Below are 27072 nucleotides of genomic sequence, written 5' to 3'. Positions count from 1 at the left end.
TTTTACATCTCCCGTCTGCTTTGATGAAAGTTGTATGGTTAGGTCATGAAAAATAATGAACTGAGTTTTAGAAGTAGAAAGATGATCTAATTTCTTTTTGTTTCTTTTTTCACCTCTCCTGAGAAAATGGAAGCAATAGTCAGTGAAAGGATTGATGATGAGAACAGGTCTGATTTTAAATGTGGAAAGCTCTGCAAGATCAACATTAATCTCGTGGGTTTTAAACATGCAATGTTGGAAGACACTTTGGATGTGCCCACCAATCTTGCTTCCACAAGCACTCATCTGTAGTGCCAGATATTCCATTCATTCTTTTATCTCCCTCTTTGTTTAAGGTGACTTTTAAAAATTTGGCTTGGTGTACTACACAAATGAGATGATTTCATCTGTGCTACTATGGGAGACAGAGTTGGTTGCCTTCCCAATATTCATATCTCTCTCCTTCCTCACTAACACCCCTACTAGTTTTTTTTTTCCTAATTGTAATACGGCCCTACAATGTTGCTTCCTCATCTCTTGTGAAATAGTCATAGTACATTGTTCTGTCCAATAAAATGCAGATATAGTTCTTAAAAAGAGCATCTTTTTGCAATATAGAATGTCAGAATTTCACTAGGAGAAAATCTCTTCTGTCTTCATCCTGCCTTCACTTCAAATCAGATATTTTTAACACAGCAGCCATTTTGTGCCTAGAATGAATACAACCAACATGCAGGGTGGCAGAGCAGGAAGTCGGCATCAAGGAGTAGCTAAACTAATATCTACAATCACCACCTTAAGGTTTCTTATTCTGTAAGAAAATATAATTTGTATCTGTATAACCTACAGTTTTCATTTTAAGTTGAAACTGACCACTCAATGGACTGATGCATGATTATTCTAAAATATATTTTCTTGCACAAGGAGGAGGAAATGAGGTAAATATTAGGCAGGAAGATGCTATTCATATTTACAGACAATTTTGTAAAAAAATAAGAAAATTTTCAGAGGGAATATTTTATTTTATTTTATTTTTCTGAATGACTTTAGCTATCTGGAAAAGAATTCATGTATGTGATAATCAGACATTATTCACAGGGGACAAGTTAATTAAGCCCAGTTTTGCTCATGCCCATGTTCCAAAGTATCGAAGAGTTTTTTATTTTCTTTTTCTTTTTTTTTATGATGCAGATGGACACAATACATTTATTTTTATTCATTTATTTTATTTTTTTAAAAGAGAATCTTTTTTGTAGATGGACACAACACAATGCCTTTTTTTTATGTGGTGCTGAGAATCGAACCTGGATCACACCAGTACTAGGCGAGTGCTCTGCCGCTGAGCCACAATCCCAGCCCTATTCATTCATTTTTATGTGGTGCTACAAATTGAACCCAGTGCCTCACATGTGCTAGGCAAATGCTCTACCACTGAGTTATAATCCCAGCCCAATATCAAAGAGTTTTTTTCAGCAGATATTGCTTTATGTTATTCCTAATGAATAATTAACAATTCTATTCACTCAGTTTGAGATGACAAAGAGCATAGTTGTGATAGAAGCATTAATTTTAACTTCCATGTCAGACTAATTACTCACCAACTGACTCCAGGCAATGTCATATTTACTGAAAAAGCCTCTTGGAACAAACATTTAATGATTTGCATGAAAAGTCTTGAGATGGTTCACATTCTATGGCATTGGTATAGCATTTTGTGGAAATTTATTTTAAAGACTAAACTGACATAAACTTTCACATGATAAGACAAGAAAGTTTCAATTTAATAATTGGTGTTTAATTTGTACTCTGGAATATTATATTCTCATTGAAATAATAATCAATTGCCACTCATTGTTTACTATATAATATTAAACCAAACTAGCAGATTGTGAAATATTATAGACAATACTAGTCCAATTGCAGGGAGCAGAAAATTAGGGAAGAAACTAATAATATATATGTCAACATGTTGAAAGTGTTTCTCTTTCAATGTTAGGATTCAATGGTTATTGTTTTCGTCTGCACTTTTCAATCTTTTCACATTTCTGCAAATGTGATGCAGTGAAATATATTAAGCTATCTTGGTGATTAACAGTGTAGCTCTAATTCAGCATTGAAAAAATGTGAGTAAACTATATTTATTGACTACTTTTTCATCAACAAGCAATTTACCAACAAATTTGTTTGTTTATTCACTGCAGAAATTCTAAATGGTGGAGTCTATGTAGACCAGAACAAATTTCTTTGTTACGCAGACACCATTCATTGGCAAGATATTGTTAGAAATCCATGGCCTTCCAATTTGACTCTGGTATCAACAAACGGAAGCTCAGGATGTGAGTACCATTATCTCTTTTATGTCTCAAAATGTTCTTTTATGTCATGTGAAAATGATCAACTTATTTTTATCATGCCATTAATAATATTTTGAACTTGGGTTGTATTGATTGAAATATGCATTTATATATCACAGAACAAATGGCCAGCCAACCTTTTAATTCTAATTTTAAAAATCTTCAATTGTGGAATGATGGTTTCCCTTCACAAATTCTCATTCTCTTACAATGGTTCCTTATTGCCCAATCTGAAACACTGAATCTTATTTCCAGTGTCCAAACATGGGCGTCATTGTCCACAAACTTAAGGCTAATGTCTAACTACTGCTTTAACTTTTATGACTCTCCCTACTGGGCAAAAGGTAGTAGAACAAAAATTTACCTTCCTATTTACTATATGTTTTTTGAACAAAATTAAAAATTAGAAAAATAAAAACTAGTGAATATTTAGAATTCCTAAGCCATCGTTTATCCCTAAAGCCATCATGTTAATATTTTATGATAATTTCACACAGTCTAAATATAGATATAAATAGTTTTCATCTAAAAGAAATGTATTTACATTCTGGGTTTTGTCTTTAGATTAATAAATTTTCTTATTCCTCATTTGAAAATGTATATTGTTTAGACCACAGAGGATTTATCAGATTTAAACTATATAATAAGTCTAAATCATAGGTAAGTAACATTTGAACTGTCATTAAAACCTTTGAAAATTATTCTCTTTGAAATCTATTTCATTTTCATAATGTAGACTGTTGTTCACACATTTATTATTACTGACATTTGAATGAGAACAGAAACTTTATCAAGAAATTACCTGGGTTTTAAATTTCTCAGCTATTATTATATATTCCCCACCTGAAATTATAACTGTCTCCACATAGTTCAATAATTATTTGCCATACTACTGATTATGTTATGATGCTTTTGCAGGAAATCAGACTCCAAGGGACAATTATTAAATTTTATGATGGGCCTAATAATATAATGTGGAAATATGAATATAGTTGATCAAAACTGACAGCTCTGTTTTTAATAAATGGCTAAAACCTTTTCTGAAAAAGTAGAGTAACATAATTTTCTTGTCACCTTTAATCAGAAATTTGTATAAGATTCTGTCTTTACAGTATTCAAGTTCCTGACTATGTAAAATACATGTGAATAAAAAATTGAATCTCCTTGCACTAACAATGCAAATGATGCACTTCAGGAAGGGCTTCCGTTTTCAGTCTGCTCATACTATGGTAGGCATTATATTGGAGAGGGAGGTGAGCATAGGTTTTGATAAGAGGAAAGGTCTATGAACTCCTCTTCGTTCATCAGAATGACTTGCCTGTAAGGCATGAATGAGATCAGGCATGAATAAAGCTTGAGACAAAAGCCAAAAGGGAAATGTGCCCACCAGCCTTACAGGATTTGGAGCAGGAAAGGTCTGAGGGGTTTACTGCACTTTCACAGATGGTATCTCTTTGTATTGTTCTTTTTGGGGGGGGGGCTAATTTGGATGGTTGTGCCTATAATTAGGCAGTTGTGGCTGCACTTGTTTTTGCATACAAATAATTGCAGGTGCAAAAATTATGAATGCAGAGTGAGTTCTTAACTAGTGGTCCTTTGCAAATTAATCACCAATTGTTACCAAAGTTTTATTGCTTACATAGTGGATCTGTTTGCTGACACATCATATGTAATGCATGACACTATGCATACTGATAGTAATGAATTGGCTATACTTTAAATATTGGCTTTATCCTGCTAAAGGAAATAAGCCATTCACAAAAAGGCAAATACTGTAAAATTCCACTTATGTGAAATATTTTGAGTAGTGAAACTTAAACAGAATGTAGAATGGTCATTTTTTTTAGAGCCTGGAGGTAAGGATAAATGTAGTGGCTCTTGAATGGGTATATAGTTCCAGTTTTGCTAGATTAAAAAGTTCTTGAGATCAGTTGCATGAGACTATAACTTCTAACATCAATGAACCAAACACATAAAAATGATTGAGATGACATTTTTTATCCTATCATTTTTTCTTACTACAATTATGAGTAAATAGAAACATTACCCCATTGAAGTTCAAGCTCTCTTAAATTATAGGCACAATCCTTTTAGGAGTCATAGACCTCCTGGTTAGGAGCTTCTGTGCTTATTTTCTCTTCTTACTTCCAATCCTGGTCAATTCACCTGAAAAAAAAAGTTTGCATTTGTTAGATTTCACTCTGTCCAGTGATATGACCCTGTCTAAAACATTGCCACTGTGATTAATATAAGGTCAAGTCTAAACAAACCCCAATGACTTAGAGTTTTCAGCAAATTCCTGCCTATTATTCAACTCTATGGATTGAAATCACATTTTCTTTGTGTTTCCCTTTGTCTAACCTTTGCCAGATAGTCATGCTTTAAGTCATTCATCAGGTGCCATCTCCTTTCAGAAGCATTCCTTACTCCAGGCTAGATTAGGTATATTTTTTTTTTCTTGAGGCCCCTTAATGACCCAAGATAAAAACTGGCATTTGGTCTTACATTTTGAAATGGAAACACCTTGTGAACCTTGTCATAGCACATATCAGGTAGATAACATGTTTACTGATGAAATCAATAAATGAAAGAAATAAGTTCATATTTTAATTCATTGGTGTTGTAGTTACAGAATACTTAAGACGGGTCATTTATGAGGGATAATTCTAGAGACTGAGAAGTCCATCTGCTAACGGCTAGTCTCAACTCCAAAATGGTTCCAGAAATGGCCCCATCATACAGAAGGGAGGAGTGCTATTTCTCATAGGGCATATGGTAGCATTAATCCATGAGAGCAGAGCCCCTATCACCTTCTACCAGGCCTCACCTCTGAATAATGTTATTTTAGGGATTAAGTTTCATCATGAGCTTGGAGAAGGACAAAAATATTCAAACCATAGCAGTTTATAAATAGGAAAGCTATATGAATCCATTTTTTTATCCATCACATACATAAAAAAGAACGAGTCAGAAATAAATCCAGAGATGCTACAAAACTACTTTTGGTCTTTTTCAATAAATAGCAATATATATCTATGTACTTAATTTAATTTATATTGATATAAGCTACAAAGTTTCTATCATATATATGTTCTATTTATATTATAATCTATATATGTAATAATTATCAAGTGAAATACATGTGCTTAATTTTCCTTTGGCATTTAAAAAAGGGACATTAATGTGTTATACTTGAGAATATCTTCAGATCATACAATTTTACCACAAAGAATTTGAGAATAGTTGAGTATTAAGCCATATTGCAAAGTATTTCTTTATATATGCTTTTTGTACAGAACTAATTGTTATATATAAAAAAATTTAAGAACAACCTGACTTTTTGTTGACTATTATTTGGAGTATAATTGAAACAATGAAGAAAACATTTGAAGTATCTACAAAAACAATTTGAAATTACACTATTTCTTCAAAAATATGTGATTTAGGAATAATAACCAAGTTGTATTTTCCAGAATGTACTTGATCCAAACTTCAGGAGAGTGAGGGAGATGAGTATATTTGTTTTAATTTTATATTTCCATACAACCCTAGACACATTATGATGCTACATTCTAACATTCTTATATATGTCCATAAATATGGCTTAATAAATAAACTAAACCTTCAAAGAGTAGTCATCATACAATGAATGATGTTTCATTTACCTGGAACACTGTAATAACAACCTCTGTTACCATGAGAATATCAAAAGGATGAAAATAAGTTACCCTCTAAAAATTAAGCAAATGAAATTTATTAGAACATTCATATGGGAAAACAGACAATGATATTTCTCAATGGAGAATATTGTATAGTTAGGAGAATGGATTTGGGACCTAAACTGCCTCCTTTGAAACCTGACATTGCTGCTGACTTGCTCTTTGACCTTGGGAAAGACATTTGTGCTCCCAGTACCTCAATTTCCTCATCTATAGTGGGAGAAGGTCAAGAGCTGAGCTGAGGGCTGAGCTGCCAAACAATGGAGTGGTCAGCAATGAAGATTTTAACCCTTAATGTGATAGCATAGGCAAGAAGCTAAACCAGAGACACCACCTCCTCCTCCTGAGTCTTGTCCTCTGGAGGACATTTCAACCAAAGTGCAGAAGGAAGGCCTTGTGAAAGTCCTTGGTAAAGAGGCCGTTGGAAAGGATCTCCTGCACAGGAATGTGGCTCTGTATGAGAATGTGGCTGGTCATGGTCCCCAGAATCCTTGTCTTCAACTCCCTTTAGAGAGCAAGATACACTGCATGTGCACCAAGTCTGGTTAGCATGGGGAGGCCCACTAGAGTAAGTCTTGGCCATTCCCAGCCTCAAAAGTCAATGCTTTGGGGAAGGAGCTTTTCTAGCCACTTCATAATGTTGTAAGGAGCAATACAATGAGTTAATACATGTCAAAGTCAGAGACTTGTTTCTTAGAGTAAAGGGGTAAAAGGCCTTCTGATTATTTTATATTCTTATGAATTGACCACGTATAAACAGAAATGTTGCTAGAATATAACAGTTTTGTTTCTAATACATATTGATTAATTCACATTGTATGTTTCTGACTTAGGAGCTTTATCTCACCAATGCACAGAAAGGAACAGACCTTAGATGTTCCAGGTTCCATAGGCCTTTTATCTGGATTTCATGGAATGCACCACACATCTAAACTGCTTTCTAAAGCCAAATGCCAAACAATGACTAAGATGGGATAGGGAATTGGCATATTCATATTCACAAGCACTATTCTAGGACTGATCATTTGTTTAAAACAGACTTTCTGCCCACATTAAAATCATTGGTTTTCAAAAATGTGCTTTTATTTTAATAACTTGAACATATGTTAAACTTGCCCCATCCTAACTAATCTAAAATTGAACTTTTGTTACTCCTTCAATATTAAAATATTTACATAAACAGAAATACTTTTCTAAGTTTGGACTTCTGTAGTAAAGTTTTTTAAAAATAGCAACAAGATGGACCCACAGTGCCTTTCAGTACAGCTTCAGCTTTTGTGTCTTATACATATCCAATTTTATGTAAATGTATAAAAATGGAATCAAATCACTTGCTGTTTTTTAAAATATTTTCTAATATAAAGCCTTAAATTAGGGAAATAGAAAATGTGAAAAACTTTGGTGAAAGGATAAATGAATCTAAAAGGTACATTTTTGTAAAGACTTATAAAATAGATTCTTCATAAATTTGATTTAATAAAACAGTTGCATATGAAAGCAACTACAATTATTCTAAACCAAATATTAGCAAACAGAACCAGCAAAATTGAGGAATGTGTTTTTTTAACAACATATTAAGTCTCTTTTTAATGCTCTTCATGAGAAAGTAAGAACTTATATTCAACCCATACCAGACAGAGCCCTCATTGCTACATTTGTAGAGTGAAGACTGCTAGGTCAGCCAAAATTCACCCTGTGAATAAACTTTCATTTAAGGCCATTGCAAGCAGTAAGCTCAATGCACCTGCTTTTCTCCTCCCTCAGTTCATGGAGATGAAAGTGCATTATTTCATTTTTCGAACAAATTTTTTCAAGACAAATTCGTATCTTGATCATATGTAATAGTTTCTTCTCGATTAACTTTTTCATCAAATAGTATATTTATATATAAATTTAAAGTGTTATCCCTGTTATTTAGAAAGTGATGGGCTATTTCTCAGCAATAATAAGCTTCATCTTCAGGAGATAGAACACAAGGCTGTCTCATACTGTGAACCTTTCGGAGCTCAGCTTAGCCCTCATATTGGTCATGCGTTTCATGCTATATCAATGCAAATAATTGTTACATATGACTATATACAGGTAAACATCAAAATTAATGCAACTGCATCCAATAAATGCATAAAAAATATGCCTTTTACCTAAATGTATATGCACACATATATTCACATATTGGTTTCAAAATCTTGTGATTATCAATTAGTTTCCACTTCGCTTTTAAAAATAACTCACCTATCATCTATAAGAAATCCCACAGCCTCCTTACTCTGGCCTTACCTTCTTACTTGTGATAAGAAGGTAAGCCTTTCCTACCAATGTCTCCAGTTGTTTCACACTGTGGTAGGCTCTCCCTCAACTGTTCTAGGACCTTCTGTACCCAATTTTAAAATACAAATGAGAATAATTATTAACATAAATTTGTTAATAATAACAATGGCTCTTTGAGCCCAAGTGTTCCTGCTTGTCTCTTTCAGGTAAAGTTAGCTCTGACTATGGAAGCCCCTGTGACTGTTTTAAGACCTTAAGGACCAACTCCTTTCTTTTCTTTTAGGTTGTTCTCCACTTTTGAATCCAAGGTTCATTTTGTGTCCACTTTTTGAATTATTGGAAACATTAATTTGTTACATGAAGAATTGTTCATCAGCACAGAGTATGTCCTGGTCCCCTTAGATGAGTCTCTTTGGTGCATTTCCTATAGCACGGTCTCTTTAGTCTTAAATTACACTTTGTGTCAGTATTGTGCTAGTAAATGATTAGTAACTACTCTCCATTGAATAGGAGGGAAAAGCCCCCAATTTGTAGTTGATTGATTTCCATAGTAAACATCTTAACTTCATCCCTGTGTAGATATCTGTGTAGATTTTGCAAGAGATGCCCATATAACACATTGTATATATGATAGTTCCACCACAAAGGTCCAAGAGGTATTAATCAACTTAATCATAAAAATAATTGTAAAATAGAAAGCTAATAGAACCTAATTATAATTTAATATTGAGTAAGGGTTATAGTTTAGCAAGCAGGTCTAAAAATTCCAGGAAATCAGAGAATTGGACCTATAGAGATTAGGCATTTCTAAATATCAATAGCTTGATAGAGGTAATGTAATACTAAGCCCAGTCCATTTGCTTATCATTTCTATGATGATTCAAAGAGAAGATTTGGCCTATGCACAAACATGGTATGAACTGTGACTCATGTCTTATGAGCAATTGCTGAATAGAACACACACACACACACACACACACACACACACACACTTTGAGAAATAAAACCTCTTTAGGAACAGGGCAGTTTAGCTCAAAATTTATAAAGGAAAAATATCTGACTCTTCAGGGTCATATTCTGCTAACATTTTTCATTTTAACTATTAAATGGTACACTTAGCCTCTACATGAATGTTAACTTTTGCATTCAAGGTTTCCTTAAGAATGATGAGTAAACTTTGTTTCTGTTTTATAAAAAAAAAAAATCTTATAGAAATAGGCCCTTTCAAAATAACAAAAATTTCTGCTCAAAGATTCAACTCCTCTGTACCCCTGAACATATTGCTCCAGCTCTTAAAATGGAATATTTGCACTTTCAAATATTTTTAAATTCAGTTTCCGCCCAAGAAACATTAAATCTTCTTTATGACCACATGTTGTTGTAAGAGAAATGATTTTTACATAAAAAGACCAGTAGCGATGCTGTCTAGCATGATGGTGTATTATCACAGAAGGACAAGGTTCCTTATGTCCTCAGATAACTACTGGCAATTAACACTTCCAAACTTGGGGATGCACCAGAATCTACTCCTAAAGATTCTGCCTGAATGAATTTTGGTTAGGGGTGAAAATCTGACTGTCCTCAAAATTCTCTTATTGATTATAGGGACAGATGTAAGGAACACTGGCCTAGAGTAGGATTTCTGTGCTGGTAAACTGATTAGCAAAGCCTATTACAAAGCACAAAGTGTGGGCCATATTCTGATTTGGAACATCTGGACTTGCAACAAATGAGCCAATTGCCAAATCTGCGATTCTTTTTCAATAATGTGTACTGTTGTTATGTGAAATATCTTTGTCACTAATTTAAAAAATAACTATAGCATGCCTTTCAATGCCTGTGAGGACCAAGGCCTAGTCTATCACACATACATTAGGAACTCTTTCTCTCATTCTCAAATACTGTAAGGTAGTTAGTATTTGAGGAGAGACCCAGAGTTCTAATGTCATTGTGTGTCTAGAAATAGGCACTTGGCTCCCGTCACAGGCTTGAAAGGCATGCATATAGTACTTTTTTAAAATAGTGACCTTTCTGAGGCTCATTTGTTCACGTGAGGACAGCCTTTAGATTTTATTATTTCCCTAAAATTTAATGTAAATTTCAATAAGCCTTTTCATTAATAAAAGTGAATTTTAATTGAAAAATATATATGATGACTCAACTAAAAGTCACTGATAATTATGAAAAAGGTTTTTGCACTGTTACAGAGTAGACTAAGCAATAAAAAAATCAGCTTTTCTTTGATGTAGAAACTCCTGTTTTATTTTGTTTTAATATGAGCTTCTAAAAGAACCGGAGGTTTTTGGAACTTAGCGATTCTTATTACATTTCCTTATCCTGAACAACTCTATTTTTAATATTTCCTTTAATACTAAATATAAAATATAATTAACTTTGCTTTGAACATGTTTTAATGGCAAAATATTTTGTGTCATAAAATATAAAATGAGGGACATCAGTGTGGTTTGCATTAAGAGACATCTAGTAATATTCCATTTTTTTTTAAAAAAATACACTTATATACAGCTTTAAATCATCCTGTTATATGAGGATTTGGAAAGAATCCTAAGCCTGAAAGAGGTTGAAATGCTAGATTAATAAAACTGAGTTACATTTAACCAAAGCAAGAAATAGCTTTCCTGAATAATATTGCATATTGATTCAGTTACTCAGTATGTATCTAATTAATGTTAGAGTGTTTTACAAAGCACACCATAGTTGATTTTTTAAAAAATATAAAGCCTTGGTTGTATATTCAGAGTTGGAGACAACAATATAAATTGAATGACAATTACATGACTCCTCAGGACTACCCTCTTCTGTTTCTCTCTGATTTGTTTTCTCTGTAATGGGCAAGAGTGATTATGCGTCTGTCCTGCTTTGTAACCATCACTCACAGATTTTGTTACCATGCACCATTTCATCAATTGTTTACTAGTGAAAATGGCTTCATAGAACTCAGTTTCCCAATTAAGTAGTATTTAAAGATTACTGTTTCCCCTTTTCCCCCTCTAATTCCTTATCACTTGAAGAAAGCTAGGAGGCAAAAGGAAGGTGATTACATATAAGTGAAAATTAGTACAGACATTCAAGTTTCCCTTTTTTATGTGTGTCCCCCTCGGTTGTTGGTGTCCTCTTATTGAACTACATTTATTTCAAGATGTGCAGCAAAGGTGGGGGAGAGATGGCTGTTTTCTTGGGGTGAGGGTCATGGGTGTGGTATCTCTAGCAAGAGCTGGGGGTACAATGAAGATAGGGATCAAGCTGCTAACCCACTTAGCAATCTTTCAAGCCTAGATGGTTGCAAGCAGCTGTACACACCTTCAATTTAATTCTTTGCTGCCTGGCAAGAACAAATTATGTTCTATTTAGAGGTGATTCTTTTTCCAATTGTAGGTGCTCTTTTAAGTAGGGAAGAAAAAATGGAGAGGAAATTATGCAGTGACATTTCTCTTAAAGTTCTCCTTAAAATACAAGTAAGGGAAATATATAAAAGAAATGAAAAAGCTTGAATAAAAAATTGCACAAAGGAAAAGCTATCTCAAAAGTGGGTCCTCTGATCAACCATTTTTATTCTCCTCACCCTTTCACATTTTATTCAATAAAGATTTTGATCTAGGTTGTTTTTTCAAAAATGTTTTCTGTAGAATCAATTCAAACTCTATACTTAAGAAGTACAGTATAGCATTCAACTAGTTACCTAAATCATATGCCAAACTATGTTTTCCAGAATAAAGAAATTGACTTTGCTAAGAAAACTCCAGTGATAAATCTATAAGATTTTAAAGGCAATGCAGTGTTGAATAAGCATCACTTCAACCTTTTCAAATTTCATTATGCCACATAATTTTAAATATCACATTTTATTGAAAAGACTTGCTATTTATTTTAAGTCAAATAAGTGTCTAAGAGTACTTTTAGTTGTTTACTTGACAGTTATCTGTCTGCTTTGGTTCTGTAGAGGAAGATAAATTATGAATCATGAAGTTTTAGCACATTCTTATGAAAGAGTAAATCAAAACAAAACAAAACATTACTTCATTGATAATAGATGTATCAAGAGATGTAAATAATAGATGTAGATAATAGAACAGTAAGAGTGCAACACTGTTGAATACTTTTTAAATATGCAAATGAGTAACTATAAAGACAAAAATTAGACATCACTGTTTGTCTCTCTGGTCCTTATCTTCCCTACCAAAACAGTTTACCTGACCCTGTTCCAAGGCAAAGCTCCTGAATCTTCATCCCTGCTCAGTGACTCCTCTATTTTTACCTTGAAGGGCAGCCTAGTGACTGAGAGCAAGCTCTGCATTCAACTTGAGCCAACTACGCGGGTCTCTGACTGCAATTGCTTTATTCCTCTGTTCCTCATTTTTCTCACATGAGAGTGAATTGGGAAAATGATAAAAATATTTTTTAAAAGTGCCTGCCCCATTAGAACTGATCCACAAATATTAGCTTTCATTATTTTTAGTATTTATAAGTGAAATCTGTTCCTCCTATAAAAATATCACTATTCTGTGTCCTACCCTAAATATTATTCTGCCTTTTCTCAACTTCCCATCATCATTGATAACCACCAGCTTGTTCTTTAGCATAGGGAGTGAGGTGGCTTCTCTAAGGTTCCCACCATCTACCTGTGGCACCTTCCACCCTGCCCATTGTCATTGGATAAACTCTGCTCATTCATCACATGCATTGAAGATTTTGACATGAAACCCCAGATCATCTTTCAAATGCTATATAAGTCATTTCCTAAGTGATTTGAATAAGTGTCTCATTCAATATCCTTGCCTAAGGGTTTCCTAGCTTTCAAAAATCTAATGAACTGCAGTATTTGCACTAACTCCAACAGAAACCAGGTCTTACTGTGACAATGAGCTAATTTTCCTGTGTGTGTTTTGGATGTTCTTTCCTTCTTTATCCCAAATGACTGCACCATTGCTGCATCTTTTAACAAAAATTAGATATTTGGTTGAGTTGGTTAAGGGTGTGAATTCTAGAGCTAATATGCATGGGCTCCAATCCCAGGTTCATCACTTATTTGGGTAATCTTGTGAAAGTTATTAAACATATCTGGCCTCATTTTCACAATCTGTAGTAGGATTCCCTTCAAAGGATGCCATGAGAAATAAATTTCTTAGAACCATGCTGTGCACATAACAAATTTTCAATATTTCTGAGCTATGACTGATACTTTAATATTGTATTTATTCTATTTGAAGGGCTTTCATGTTGGATGATTACAAGGCAAAAATATTTTTTCAGAAAACAAAAAAAACTAGGGCTGAATGATAGGTAGTTGGACTGATATTTAGTCATAAATAGTTTGCAATAGAATACAATGAATGTATATTGTATATGTAGTGATTTGCACATCATATCTCTTTTTTTCTGTAAATGATAATTTAATTTCAAAATCAGTCTACTTGTATATCTAGAAGAAATTCCACTGAAATAGCTCGTTGATGGACTTGGGTTATAAAAATATATTATAAATCCATTATCCTTGAAATTTGGTTTTTGTGTATGAACTTCAAAGGTGAATTAATAAAGACATTCTACACCAAGACATTTTTGGTTTATTATTTACTGTAATTTCTTTGGGGTCACTTTCTTTTAGCCTCCATCAGTGTTAAAATCACATTTTCATTCCTCAAGCTTACAATGGCATTTTAGAAATGCACCCCTATTTGTTAATGTGGGTTATTTTTATTTAAGTGTGAAAACTTGGAGAGATACACTTGCACACAAATGAGAGGGGGAGGAAGTGAGGGGAGGAGAAAGAGAAAGGGAAGGAGAGAAAAAAAAAGGAAGTCACACAAGGTGAGATTTCTGGATGCTATACCTCAAAAGAGTTTGTTTAATATAGTACTGTAGAGCTGCTACCTAATCTTTTCCAATTTGCTACCCATTTTTCTTTGTTATCTGTCTCAGTGATGTCTCATCTCTGCAACTAGCTGGTACAGGCTAGCAATCTGTAACAAAAACTCAGTCTCAATCTCAGATATAATAAAAAAAAAAGGGAGGCTCCAAGATTAATGGCCCCAGCCATCGTTATAAAGTCCCAAACCACAGACATTATAAGACCTTTCGAAATTTACTCAGGGTTGAAGAAGCTGTTGTTAGTGTGATGGTGTGAAAAATATGGGCCTCTTAGTAGAAGAAATGTTGCTTTATTCAATCTGAGGAGTCTACTGTGTTTTGAGTACGTGGAGAAGAAATGGTTCTTTCCTTTAAAGAACTTGTAATCATTTCGTCCACCTCAGTTTCCTCATGATAATATCCACTTCTTATTAATTCATAGAGGAGAGGAGACATGTCTATCCTTGGGTCTGTCAGGTGGAAAGTGGATGAAAATAGACAACCTGTGGAGACTGTCCTATACATGGGGTTTAGCCGTTTCTTTATGCTCATGGGGGAAATGGAGCTAGTACATTGCTCCTCAAGAACTGCGGACTGAGAAGGACAAAGATAACAAATAGGAATATTTGCAATTTTTCTTCCTCACCTTCTCGAACATTCTGTCTCCCTAGTCCTTTCATCCCATCAAACTATCCTGCATCCTACACACACACATATGCACACACACACACACAAACACAAATTATACCTAGGTTATTAGGCACATTCAGGATGCATAACAAGTGGGGAGAAAATTATTTATACCAGAGAGCCAAATGGAATAAAAAATATATTTGGAGAGAATGTCTGAATTCATCACTCACATAATGATACAATGGGTTTCCGAGTAGAAGGGGGGAGTTTCATGACAGGAGAGCAGGAAGAGAGACGGCTTGGGGTTGGAGAGGTGGTGAGTGACAGACTTCAGAGAAGAAGATGACAGCTGTTGCCATAGGCAATGCTTTGGATCCCATTTAATGTCCCTTTGAAAGGAGTAAATTTCTGTGGTTTATGTTTTGCCTGTTAAGACACATTTCTCTAGTGTGACACCACTCTCAGAAAATGGACATGTGGGTGGTTATGGCTGCTCAAGGATCCATTAAAGTTGACTAACAATCTTACAGACAAAAGGCCATGGAGTAAGCCGAGACCCCAGCTTGATGAACAGCTATCTATTCATCTAAAGGTTTGCTCCATCCTGGGCATTGTCTCCCTCTCTCGAACATCTTGAAATTCACCCCCATGTGCCCTTTCTTTCCCTTCATGTGCACCTACTTGGTGTTTGCAAGACAGTAAAGTTCCAGTCGCAGAGTGAGTATCACTGGATGGATTCTAAGTCTTATTCTTGCTGAGGCTGGGGCTCTTTGTGCTTTTTCAAAGCAGGCAAATACCTTTGCTTATTCACTTATCCTAATACCTTTGCTTATCCTAATTTGCCAAACTGCCAAAGCCCCTACTTCCTCCCTACCTATAGTACCCTACTCATCATTTCAACCTATCGTAAATATTTCTGTATTCAAAATATGTGATGTATCTGCCATATCATTTCTTCTTAACCTCTCCATCTATTTATTTCTCCATGCTTTCCTATAATATTTTTATATACAGTGTTGTGGTGGAAGAAGAAGGGAGCTAACATTGACTTATGCTATTAGTTGCCAGAGTTTTATGTTATTCCTCTTAATGATATCTATCCCATGTATGATGTAGGTGCCATCAGCTGTTTTATTAATTAGGAAAGTCAGCTCTTACATAGTTCTTTGTTCAGATCCCAACAATGATAAATAATGGAGACTAAAGGTATATTTAAAAAATGATTTCAAAGCTTCTTTTTACTACTTTTTACCAGCACTTAGTAAAATTTTGTATTTTCTACTTTTTACCAGCACTTGCTTCTCTAAGTGTTTCATTTATGAAGACTTATAAAAGCAGTTGACAATATTGAAATTGGTTATGCACTCAATAGTATTTTGACAATTTTAGTTTCTCTAAACTGTGGTCTCTAATTTCCTATCACATTCTCCTTTGGAAATACATGCCAAATACTAAAATGTGTTTATATTTAATTGACATTTATTTTAGACCCATTTACTGCTGAGCTTTAATAAACAAGTAGTAGAATCAAAGTAATTGCCAATTAGAAATGAAAAAAATGGGCTAGAACAAACGTTTTTGACTAGTGAGCATGCTATGCATAAAGAAGGGCTGACATACTATAAAGGACAATTCTCTGGCTCCACTTAAAAAGTTATTTCCATTTTCTTACTTTTGGAATAAGGCAAGTAATGAATGCACTTATGTTGCAAATTCAATGAGATGTGTAAAACACATAAGCCACTGTGCAGAATGTGTCTGATAAATATGAAACTATACAGTGAGGGAGACGAGGTGGATAGTGTTGTCTAGATGGCATAGTGCAGGGTGGTGCTGGCCTAAAGCGAACACTTCAATACAAAGAACAAAAGCAAAAATAGTGAGAGAAGTTAATTAACCTGCCTAAGGAATAACACACTCAATAGCAGAGTGATAATTGAAATTCTGACATGTCTCATCCAGACAGACTTTATGTATACGTGTGTATCTGTTGGTATTTATGTGAATTATTGATTAGAAACACAAATTCAGGGATTTACATTGATGCTATTGAACTTTACATTTTTAGTTTTGGTTCATCATCTCATCTATCAAGTCCCCTTAAAGACTGAATACTATCCTGCTTAAGAACATTTGCTACCCCCTTTCAAGTTTATGTAATTTGCAAATATGGTAAGCATATTTCAAATGTTTTATCCAACTTGGTGATGAAAAGGTCAAATATGATAGATGTGTACAGAGACCTCTGGCACTCAGCTGGAGCCAGTACATCAATCCTTTCATCACCTGTTCTGATATATGTGACACTCATCTCCATTCTTTACAGCTACCCCAGGTCCCTTCAGTGCTTTCAAGGAGGATATAATGAAAGACATGGTCAAATTATTATATAAAAATCATCTTCAACAAACTATGAATCTTCTGAAAAAAATAGGCATGAAATTAGAAACATTTTCTTAATTTTTATTTAGAAATATATATTCTCCAGCAAAAACACCTTGTAATACAAAATAGCTCATTGAATTGTGGAATGTCTATATGATAGAGGGTAAATCCACTGAAAGAAATGAAAATCACATTGGCTTAATGTGCCTGAAAAATGTTTAAGATAAAATGTTAAGTGAAAATAAATCACAAAATTAGGTATTATTTTAAAATAATACATACTTTAAAAACAAAAAAATAGTGCAAAGGTTATGAATAATTTTTATTTTATATTTTTCTGAATTTTGATATGGTGTAAGATTACTATGGTTATATTGAGAAGATATTGTAAAGGAGCCAGAGAGGAAGCTAAGACATCAGGTAGGTTATTGCATCAATCTAAGCAAGACATGATTGTGATTTATCATGATGAAAATGAAGCAGATAGTGAGAAATGATTGAATACTACACACATTTTGAAGTTAAAGACAATTGGATATATTAATGAATTTAGATCCAAGTTGTGAAATAAGAAAAAAAGAGCTAAGGATAACTCCAAATATTTGGCCTGAGCTTTTGGAAGGATTGAGCTTCTGTTGACTGAGATGGTAAAGTCTTTATAGGGATAATGTTGTGGTGGGGTAGGAAGACCAATGATTCAATTTTGGACATAAAAATGTTCAAATGCCTATAATCATGCAGGTGGAGAAATTTTGTGAGCAGATGGGAGCACAAGCTTGCATTCCACACTGTCTGGGCTATAGATACAAATTTTATAGGATGTTAGGGTTGCACAAAAATTAAATGAGTTAATGTAGGTGAAATGCTTACAATATCCCACCACATATGGCTGAACAGGTTGCAAATTTAAACCTGTAAGGGGTATCATGTAGACAGATTATACTCTGAAGGATGCCCCTGGATGCTCTTAGCAGCCCCTGGAGTGTTCATAGTAAGTATTATTATTATTGCTGCTGTTGATTGCAAGCAGCAGACACATTTTAATGTATTCAATAAGTCTGCTGGTAGGGTACTTCAGTTTGTTCAGATTTCATATCTATAGTGCAGAAATGCATTTGACATCAATTGAAGCTAAATCTATTCTATATTAGGTTAGATTCTTATATTCTACATTGTACTGACAGTTATAAAATGAAAATTAATGCTTGTTAATTGCTTGATTTGTTATAAAAATTTGACATCATATAAGTGTGTGTGTATGTGTGTGTGTGTGTATATAATTTTTCCCCCCCCTCAGGAAAAACTTTGTTTTTTCTTCTAGTTTTTAGTCACTTCATGTTATAGTAGCATGACTTTCCTAAAAGTATTTGGATCCTTTAATATTATTCTCACTGAAGTTCATTTCTATTGGTTGTAGTAACTTAAAGGAATTTGAATGTGTGTTGGGAGGAGTATAGTATATCTAGGATAGTAATATCATGGATCTTTACATTTATTCAGAAATCTTATTCCTTTAATCTGTTTATATCTATTTTGTCTTTGCCATAATATTCATTATATTACTTTTATTAGTGATTCTTAGGATCACAGGAGTCTACAGATAAAATCAATGATCAACAATCTTCAGTTCTAAGTATATTATTATTATCAATTTTGGTTTTATCTGTGGAATTTGTGTTGATCTGGCTATTCCACTTGAATCTATACATGACAATAGACCCTAAGCTTAACATGCTAATAGAGTAATTGGTTGCTTCTATTCACGATTTGAGAGGTTTGGGACAATGGCACAGATTTTTCTACCTTATTCTACCTGGGCCATTCTTCTACTCCTGGGATTTCTGCCATTTTTATTTCTCTTTGGGATTGATCTGTATGTCCAGATGGGTTTAGGAAGAATGACAATTTGCAGAGGGCTTAGTCCCTTCCAACCTTTGCACATCTCTGTGCCACAGTAACTGGTCTGTCCATTAGCTATCCCTTCTGAAGCTCTATCTGAGGTGGTGCTGGGGAAGATATTGTGTACTCTGGCAGTTATTGAATCACAGTAGGGATTTGGGACCCTGTGGTAGGATGAATAGAAGTGTTGCAGACTAAATTTGATATACTTCACACTCTGCTCAAAATATGTCTTCATCATATGAGTACAACATATGCTTTTCTAAATCCTTGTACCATTGATTGCTTGACTGAATAACATGATGGTATCTTTAGAATAATGTAGTTTAACAAGGTCCACAATACCTATTTTTGTTTCAGTATAGTAACTACTTAAAATATTTTGAATTATTAAACCTTTATCAATTGTATAATGAGATGAAAATTTCCAACAATATATTTTTTTTTAAATTAACTTTATCTTCCAAAGCAAGTGAAAATACCTGCTCATATTTTTCTGACAATCAAAATGTATAAAAGTTAAAGTTTCTATTCAATAATAAACTTTCAAAGTAAGAGGAAAGATAGGAAAATTGAATTGAGACTGAAAGAAAAAGTAAAGTCAATTTACATAACAAAAGTGGGGGATGAATCAACAGGACAATGGGGACTGTCAGGGAGGAACAAGGGAACTGTGAACATCTGATAGAGAAAAGCAACTCCACATTACAATAATGTCATTAACTACTACTAATGTCATTGCTGGGACCCTATGGAGATTATATGAGTGGTTTACAATAATTTAAATTTGAGTAAAATCTATGTATTTCTGAGTGTTGTTGAGTAAAAACGTACAATTTGATAGAAATTTGTCCAAAAATTAAGGAGTAAACACTGGGATGTGAGACTGTTAGATCTCAACACTAAGTCTGAGAGTTTGACTACTAGCATCTGATCACATCTAACACTTGAATATTGTTTCAAGATGTAGCCAGGGTGCTAACCAAGTTTTGAATTATATGCCAAGTCATAATCTCTTTGCACTCTCTCATTTTGAATCTACCAGCATCAGGAATCCATCGCACTGTTTTTTAAAAAATGTGGATTCTGTACTTCACCCAGTACTATAAAACTAGCATCTTGCACAGGCCACTCAAGTGGGAACCATGACACAAAACTATTGTCTATACTGCCAGTCAAATCATATCATTTCAATGCCCAAAAACCTTGGCCAACTTCGTAACACCTGTGCGGAGTGAACTCCAAACTTCATAGGAGGCTTCCAGCTCCCATTGTAAACTCAAACCCCACCTGCTATGAGTCCTGCAAATTGTCCTCAAGAGACTGTAAACTATATATTATGGTGGCAAAGAGCTGTGCTCATCCAGGCCTTTGTGTCACTGCTTGGGTTAATCCTTGGGCCTGGAAAACTCTTTTTTCTCTCCTGGATAAAGTGGGCATCATATCTGCTTGAAATATCCACCCTTCTGCAGAGTCTTTCTCAATTCCTTCCTCTCCACTTTATTCATACCTATGTTTTACTACATTTTATGATTTATGAAGATTACCTTCTTGTTTCTCTATTTCCTGTGTCCTGAAAGCTCTAAGAGGGCAGGACACCAACTTCCTCATTTTTTGTCCCCCCACCAAGAATCTGGACTAGTTTAATGTAGGCCTTCTGTAAATGTTCCATTCCCTCTTTTGAATTATATGCTCATGAAAAAGATATTATTTTCTCACTTCTTTCCCCAATAAAAGCCATTTTAAGAGGTCAACAGTGCCTGGTTTTAAAAGGATTGTAAGAAGAATCCAGGGATATAACTGCACTGCCTCTAGCTAGAGGCAAGGTTAGGATATAATCTTTTACAGTTGCCAGTGACTTCATATTTTGTAACTCTTCAACTGTCTTGGCATATTACTTGCAGAAAGCATTACAGAGGTAGATATTGAATCTCATCTCTCCTGTCAGGCGGTCACACAAACAAGCAAAACTTCTAGCATGAATTTATGATTCTTGAAAACATAAAAGCAGCTCAAGGACTCTACTTTCTAAAAAGGAATGCAAAAGCAACATTTTTAGTAACATCTTCTGGACAAGAATAAAAGATGAACTTAATCCTATTTGCTAACTCCATGATGAATAATTGTCAAAGCAGAGGGGGGTTGCTTGTGAATTGAAATAATGCTAGTATGGAATAATCAGCACTTATTTTAAACATTAATATAGTTACTACCAAAACAGAAATATTGGTTTAAAATTCTATTTTTTAAAAAATGTTATCTCTTTGATTGAATCAAAATGACAGAAGATATTAATTTAAATAGCTCTGCTCTCACTAAGCCATATGGAAATGTCAGATTCTTAATTTTTAAGTGAAAAAAGTGGCATATTTTTTCACATAGCTTTAAGAGAATTATTTCAATAAACAATAGAAAATAGTCATAGAACAGGTTGAGACAGGGAAATGGGACAGATTTGGATAGCAGTGGCAGAGTCCCAAAATACTGTTCCCATTTTTATACTCTAATATCTGATGAGTTTTTCTCTTTTCAGTCCTTATTTATAAAACCTATGCCTCGAGAAGTAGTTCATAAAACTAATTTACACTAAAATACTAGTGACATGTGTGGTCTACTTTCCTCATGAAATCAGGGCTACTGAAAATACTGGCTGGGTGCAGGGGTGCAGACCTGTAATTCCAGAGAATCATGAGGCTGAGGCAAGAGGATCCCACAAAGCCGCCTCAGCAAAAGTGAGGCACTAAGCAATTCAGTAAGACCCTGTCTCTAAATAAAATACAAAATAGGGCTGGGGATGTAGCTTAGTGGTCAAGTGCCCCTGAGTTCAATCCCTGGTACCACCTCTCCTCCAAAAAAAAAAAAAAAAAAAAAAGAGAGAGAGAGAGAAAATACTGTATACAGAGGGAAGGAAAAATGCCCTCAATAAGAAATTGGACATTTGAGCCAGTGTGGTGGCACACACCTATAATCCCAGGGGCTCAGGAGGCTGAGGCAAGAGAGTTGCAAGTTTAAAGCCAGCCTCAGCAATTTAGTGAGGCCCTAAGCAACTTAGTGAGACCTTGTCTCAAAATAAAAAATAAAACAAAGAGCGGGGCTGGGGATGTAGCTCAGTGGTAAAGTATATCTGGGTTCAGTAAAAATTTAAAAAATACCAAAAAAAAAGAAATTGGACATTTATATCTGTTAGGAGACAAATAAGAGACATTTCAGACTCTATAACTGTCCTCTTCACTGAAATACTCAGGGACAATCTCATTCTACATGATGCAAAGATAAATCATTATGCTAAGAATATAGCAGAATTCTAAGCCCTAGGCATTACACTGGGATCATCTCACTGAAAGTTGTCTTGTCTACCCCTTCTTACCTGAGTTAGAATGCTGTTAAAATGTAGATTTGTTGGCTTTTCCTCTTAGTCTCATGGATAATAAACATGAAATACATAATAGTCAAAAATTTTCCCTTTCAGTATGATGTGGAATTAATTCTAAACTCTCTGAGGATGATGGCCATGTCTGTTTCAGTTCAATGTTTTATCTCTAATATTTAACATCATACCTAATACACAGAACAATGAAGATGCTTACGAAGTAATTATGAGGAGATAGATGGAAGCAAAGCTAACAGAAATTGTTGTTGTTCCTGTGCTAGACAGATAATTACTATGGAAACAGTAAGGTTTTCTACCCCATCATCTCTTTGATACTTTTCTGCAGTAGAAATGATGAAAACAAAGGGCTACAAAAAATTTAAGTTATTTAACTATAATATTTTATAGGACTTTACTGGCCAATTATCCACAAGTATCAAATTAAGATGGCAGGTCTGAAAGTGTAGCAAAGAGTGAATTCTGACAATCCCTAGACAGAGATTTTTGTTCAGATGTTGTGATATTTAGTTATTACAACAACTTGATGAAAATACTATTGATACCAAAGTATCATCTATTGTACCATTTTGAAGATCAAAGCTGAACTGAGTCCCTGGGCAGATTCCAAAAGAGTCAAAGCTCCAGGAAGACAGTTAAATCAAGGTAGGGCAGGCCAAGCAACAGTTTATAGAAGCACATGCCAGTCAAACCCCTCCAATGTGTTGGTAGGAATGGATTCTGAAATGTGTAGACTGAGGGAACATCTATCTTCTTTTAGCTCCCAAAGTATATGGAAGAAATGGAAGATTCTGTAAAATCCAGGAAGAGAAGCAGCTGCTGAAGGCATCCTTATATACCAGTAATAATATTTTTGTTGAAATACAGATGAGAAATGAAAACTACTGAAGAACATCTCACAGCAGCAAGCAGACAGGGTTAAAGTTTGGGGTGTACATTCTGTGTCACTCATTTCCAAATAGTGAGCTTGACTCTGATACCTTGTCAAAAAAACATGAACAATATTTCAAGAAATATACCTTTTTTAAAAAAAATTGCAATTATTTTAACTAGTAGAAACAAACATAAACATCATACGTATTTATGGGCCTTATAATGGGAAATCTGGGAGCCTGAATTTGGGTGGTGAATTGAAACTTGATAAATAAAAAGTCAAAAAAATGTAACCCTCCCCCCAAATAAATATTGAGTATATTAAAATATATTTTATTAATGTATCTTATCTGTTTCTCTGTTTTTCCTTTCTTTTATTTTCCTACCAGATAGAATTCTGACCATAAAGAATAAAGCTAAATATTTTATTAGCTCAAACACAATTAAAGAAGTCATAGATTAAGTGAGAGGTCATTCTTTGCTTTAGATATCTTCAATTTACATACCACTTGGTGAATAGATTCAAAGCATTTCAACACATCTAAGAAGGCATATTAATGTTAGATATTTTCTCATAAAAAAGTTGGTTCTTCAGAAAGTTTTCCTTGCTTCCCAGTTTGTCTCACAGTCCTTTCTAATTTCCGCTGGTATAAATCAATTTAGATTTATTAGCTTGGTATAAAGGAACTCCAGTAAGTTTTTAATAATAATTATCATTATCACTGATTAAAGTTATATTGTTCAGGCCAGATGGAGTCCTTTTCCTGTCAACTAGAATGAGTTTGCATTATGTAGTTATAATGTGTTTAGATCTAAATAAACAGATGGCAGAGTGACAGGATATTATACACTGATGATGTCAGTAGCAGCAATCACAGACAGAACTGCTTTAAATAAACCCTGCTGTAGCAAGAATCCCCATACTTTTAAAAAATATGACTTAACTGATCCTGAGCATTGTATTGATTTGGAAACACTATGGTTCCTTTCTGAGGGCAGACCATCAGGACAGGCTGAGGTCAATCAGAGAAAGTGTCTGCTGAGTCTGTATTATAACTCTGAAGGTCTTTATCATGTGGGATCACTCAGGCACTTTCACTGCAAAGGAAAAAAACCTCGAAGCAGTAAGAATGTTCAAGCTGATTATTTGAAAACCATGCATCAAGGGAAGATGGAAACATTTGGTAAACTCTATTTGATAATTTTTATAATATAGTTCTCTTTGAATTCACAGTTAATACCTGAAAGCTAAGAGAGGTTTAATAGGAAACTTGTTATAGAACAGCTAGTCTTTCATCAACTTTCATATGTACTTTTCATTCTAAAAATAATCCATGTGCCTAAATTTAGAATGAAATTTAGAAACCAGCTTCACACAAAGTCATTTTACCTGATTGCCTCTAGCTAATATTTTTATTTTTGAGTCCTTATGGGGATTTCTCTGTGGGACAACTATATTTGTTGAGGCTGATATTCACTGTAGCTAAAGAGCTACCACAAGAGTTAAAAGCCAATATTAAAAAATGCATATAACAATTTTAAAAGCATGTATTGAATAACTGAAATTGTTTTCTAAAAAAAATAGCTCTTTTAAATGCTTGATTTTGCCTTTTATTCTGATGTTTTGTCATGTGTTTCAAAGAATACATTCTCGCTTTCATAAACTTGATTTCTTTTTAACAATTAACTTAATTTGTAATATCTACTGGAATCAGTAAGCTGTGAAATTTTGAAATTATACCAAGTAGAAGAGATCAATACAACCAAAATCTTCAACAAAGTGAAATTTATTTAATATAACAATTTACTTTTGACTTTCTGGGAAATATTGCAAACATATTTGTTTCTTTTTCATGTAAAATGTTGAGAGTATTTTGAATACCAGAAGACTGTACTTCAGTTTTACATGTTCTGCTGTCATCTGATGGCATTGGGAGTGGGGACCAAATCTTTAACAAATGGGCCATGGGGGTGATTATACTGCCATTGTTTTTTTCAATCTGTCTTTATGTGTATGAATTATTTCCAGTATTCTTAAAATGGCATTTGTAGAGTCAAAGGTAGAATATTTAAGCTTTGCTACTTAAGTGAGCATTTTCAGCACTAGGCCTCAACTCTAGTATGACATAAAATTTTTCGAAAGAGCAGGGATATGTCCTTGGGCAGTCTCTCCTCATCAAGGAGTGAAAGATTAAAACGTACATGACCTTCTTTCCTCCTTGTTCCTCTTCTTCAGGTGGACGTTGCCATAAGTCCTGTACTGGCCGATGCTGGGGACCAACAGAAAATCATTGTCAGACCTGTAAGTAATCAATAGTATTAAAAAAAAATGTTTGAGATGGTCAAATGAAACATAATATGTAGTTGCTTCTTATCTTTGTTTGAAATTTCTAGGTTAATGATTTCACAGCATCACTGTGTGGGTATTAGTTAGGACTTCAAAATTTGTATGTCAGTAGAAGTACACAATCCAAAATGTGAGCAAAATTATATTAATTCAACTTTAGGTAAAACAGATATTTTAGTATTTTTCCCAAGCAGTTATATTACCATTCATTGGTAGAAAAATAAAGGGCAAAAAGGATACTGTGTACCTGCTACATTCCAGGCACTATTCTAGGCACAGGGGTTATAAACTAAGTGAGGGATGCATGTAGATTCCCTATTGTTAACATAAATCTTGCTCTGAGAGTATGTTTCTTGAACTGATCATTAGGTAAGATAGGTATGAAGCTAACCTCATTGCTCAGGCATTTAAAATCAAACCACACAGAGTATAGAGACAAATATCTAATATTTTCATCATGCTTAAAGTCATAAGCCGTTTTAAGCCCAGGAGCTTTCACCAATCTTAGGTATAAATGGTTTCTTTAAAAATGGAAACAATTGGGTGCAGTGGCATACCCCTGTAATCCCTGTGGCTGGGGAAGCTGAGGCAGAAAGATTGCAATTTGAAAGCCAGCCTCAGCAATTTAGCAAGCCCCTAAGCAACTAACAGAGACCCGGTCGGTCTCAAAATAAAAAAAAAAAAAAATTTAAAAAAAGTAAAAGAACAGGCTGGGTCTGTGGTTCAGTTGGTTAAGTGCCCCTGGGTTCAATCCCTGGTACTCAAAATAAATAAATAAAATAAAATACATGGAAAACAAAATGTCCTGTACCAATGGTAAATACTTGTTTTTCCTGCTGCAATAACAATGACTAGAATACTATTTGAAAAGCACTATTGTGACAATAGTACATATTACTTTGTGAGCATAGAAGACAGGAAATATTGTTGGAGATTTTTACATACAAATATTATATATTGTGGAAGCTTGTTAAACTATTGAATGAAAGTTTAGAGATTTTTAATTTGTCTCAGTCCATGATGTTTGCTAGATTCTGTTTGAATAACAATAATAACAACAGCAACAACAAAAAGACAAAGAGAATTGCTTTATTTCAAGCACCAAAGGAAGAAGTAAAAGATGACATATGTTCAATGGAAAATGATTTCTTCAGTTTATTTTTAAAATTTGTGAGCATTCTCATATCAAAAATTCATAAAATATAATAGAATAAAGTAAGAAGTACCTTTTTACCTGTGTTCCTCTTTGGTCCCTTAGCTACCATAGATAGGCGACAATTAGTATTGGTAATTTTGGTATATTCTTCTCAAAGATAATTTACACATACTCAAGGAAATATGGATACATATCCCACTCCT

At 34.1% G+C, this 27072-nt stretch overlaps 1 protein-coding gene across 6 annotated transcripts in view; it reads left to right on the top strand.

The window, feature by feature from the left end:
- The window catches only part of Erbb4 (erb-b2 receptor tyrosine kinase 4), a 1041723-nt gene that overhangs the window by 695949 nt on the left and 318702 nt on the right, over positions 1–27072 (top strand). For all 6 annotated transcript variants that reach the window (XM_078017961.1, XM_005331866.4, XM_005331864.4 and 3 more), the window contains exons 4-5: positions 2181–2315; positions 25603–25668. In XM_078017961.1, the coding sequence (XP_077874087.1) occupies positions 2181–2315; positions 25603–25668 (201 nt within the window). The remainder of the gene's footprint in view (positions 1–2180; positions 2316–25602; positions 25669–27072) is intronic.

This window comes from Ictidomys tridecemlineatus, chromosome 7, assembly GCF_052094955.1.
Source record: "Ictidomys tridecemlineatus isolate mIctTri1 chromosome 7, mIctTri1.hap1, whole genome shotgun sequence".
Classification (NCBI taxonomy): Eukaryota; Metazoa; Chordata; class Mammalia; order Rodentia; family Sciuridae; genus Ictidomys; species Ictidomys tridecemlineatus.
Note: the sequence above shows the minus strand (reverse complement) of the source record. Positions and strands in the feature narration are given on the sequence as shown.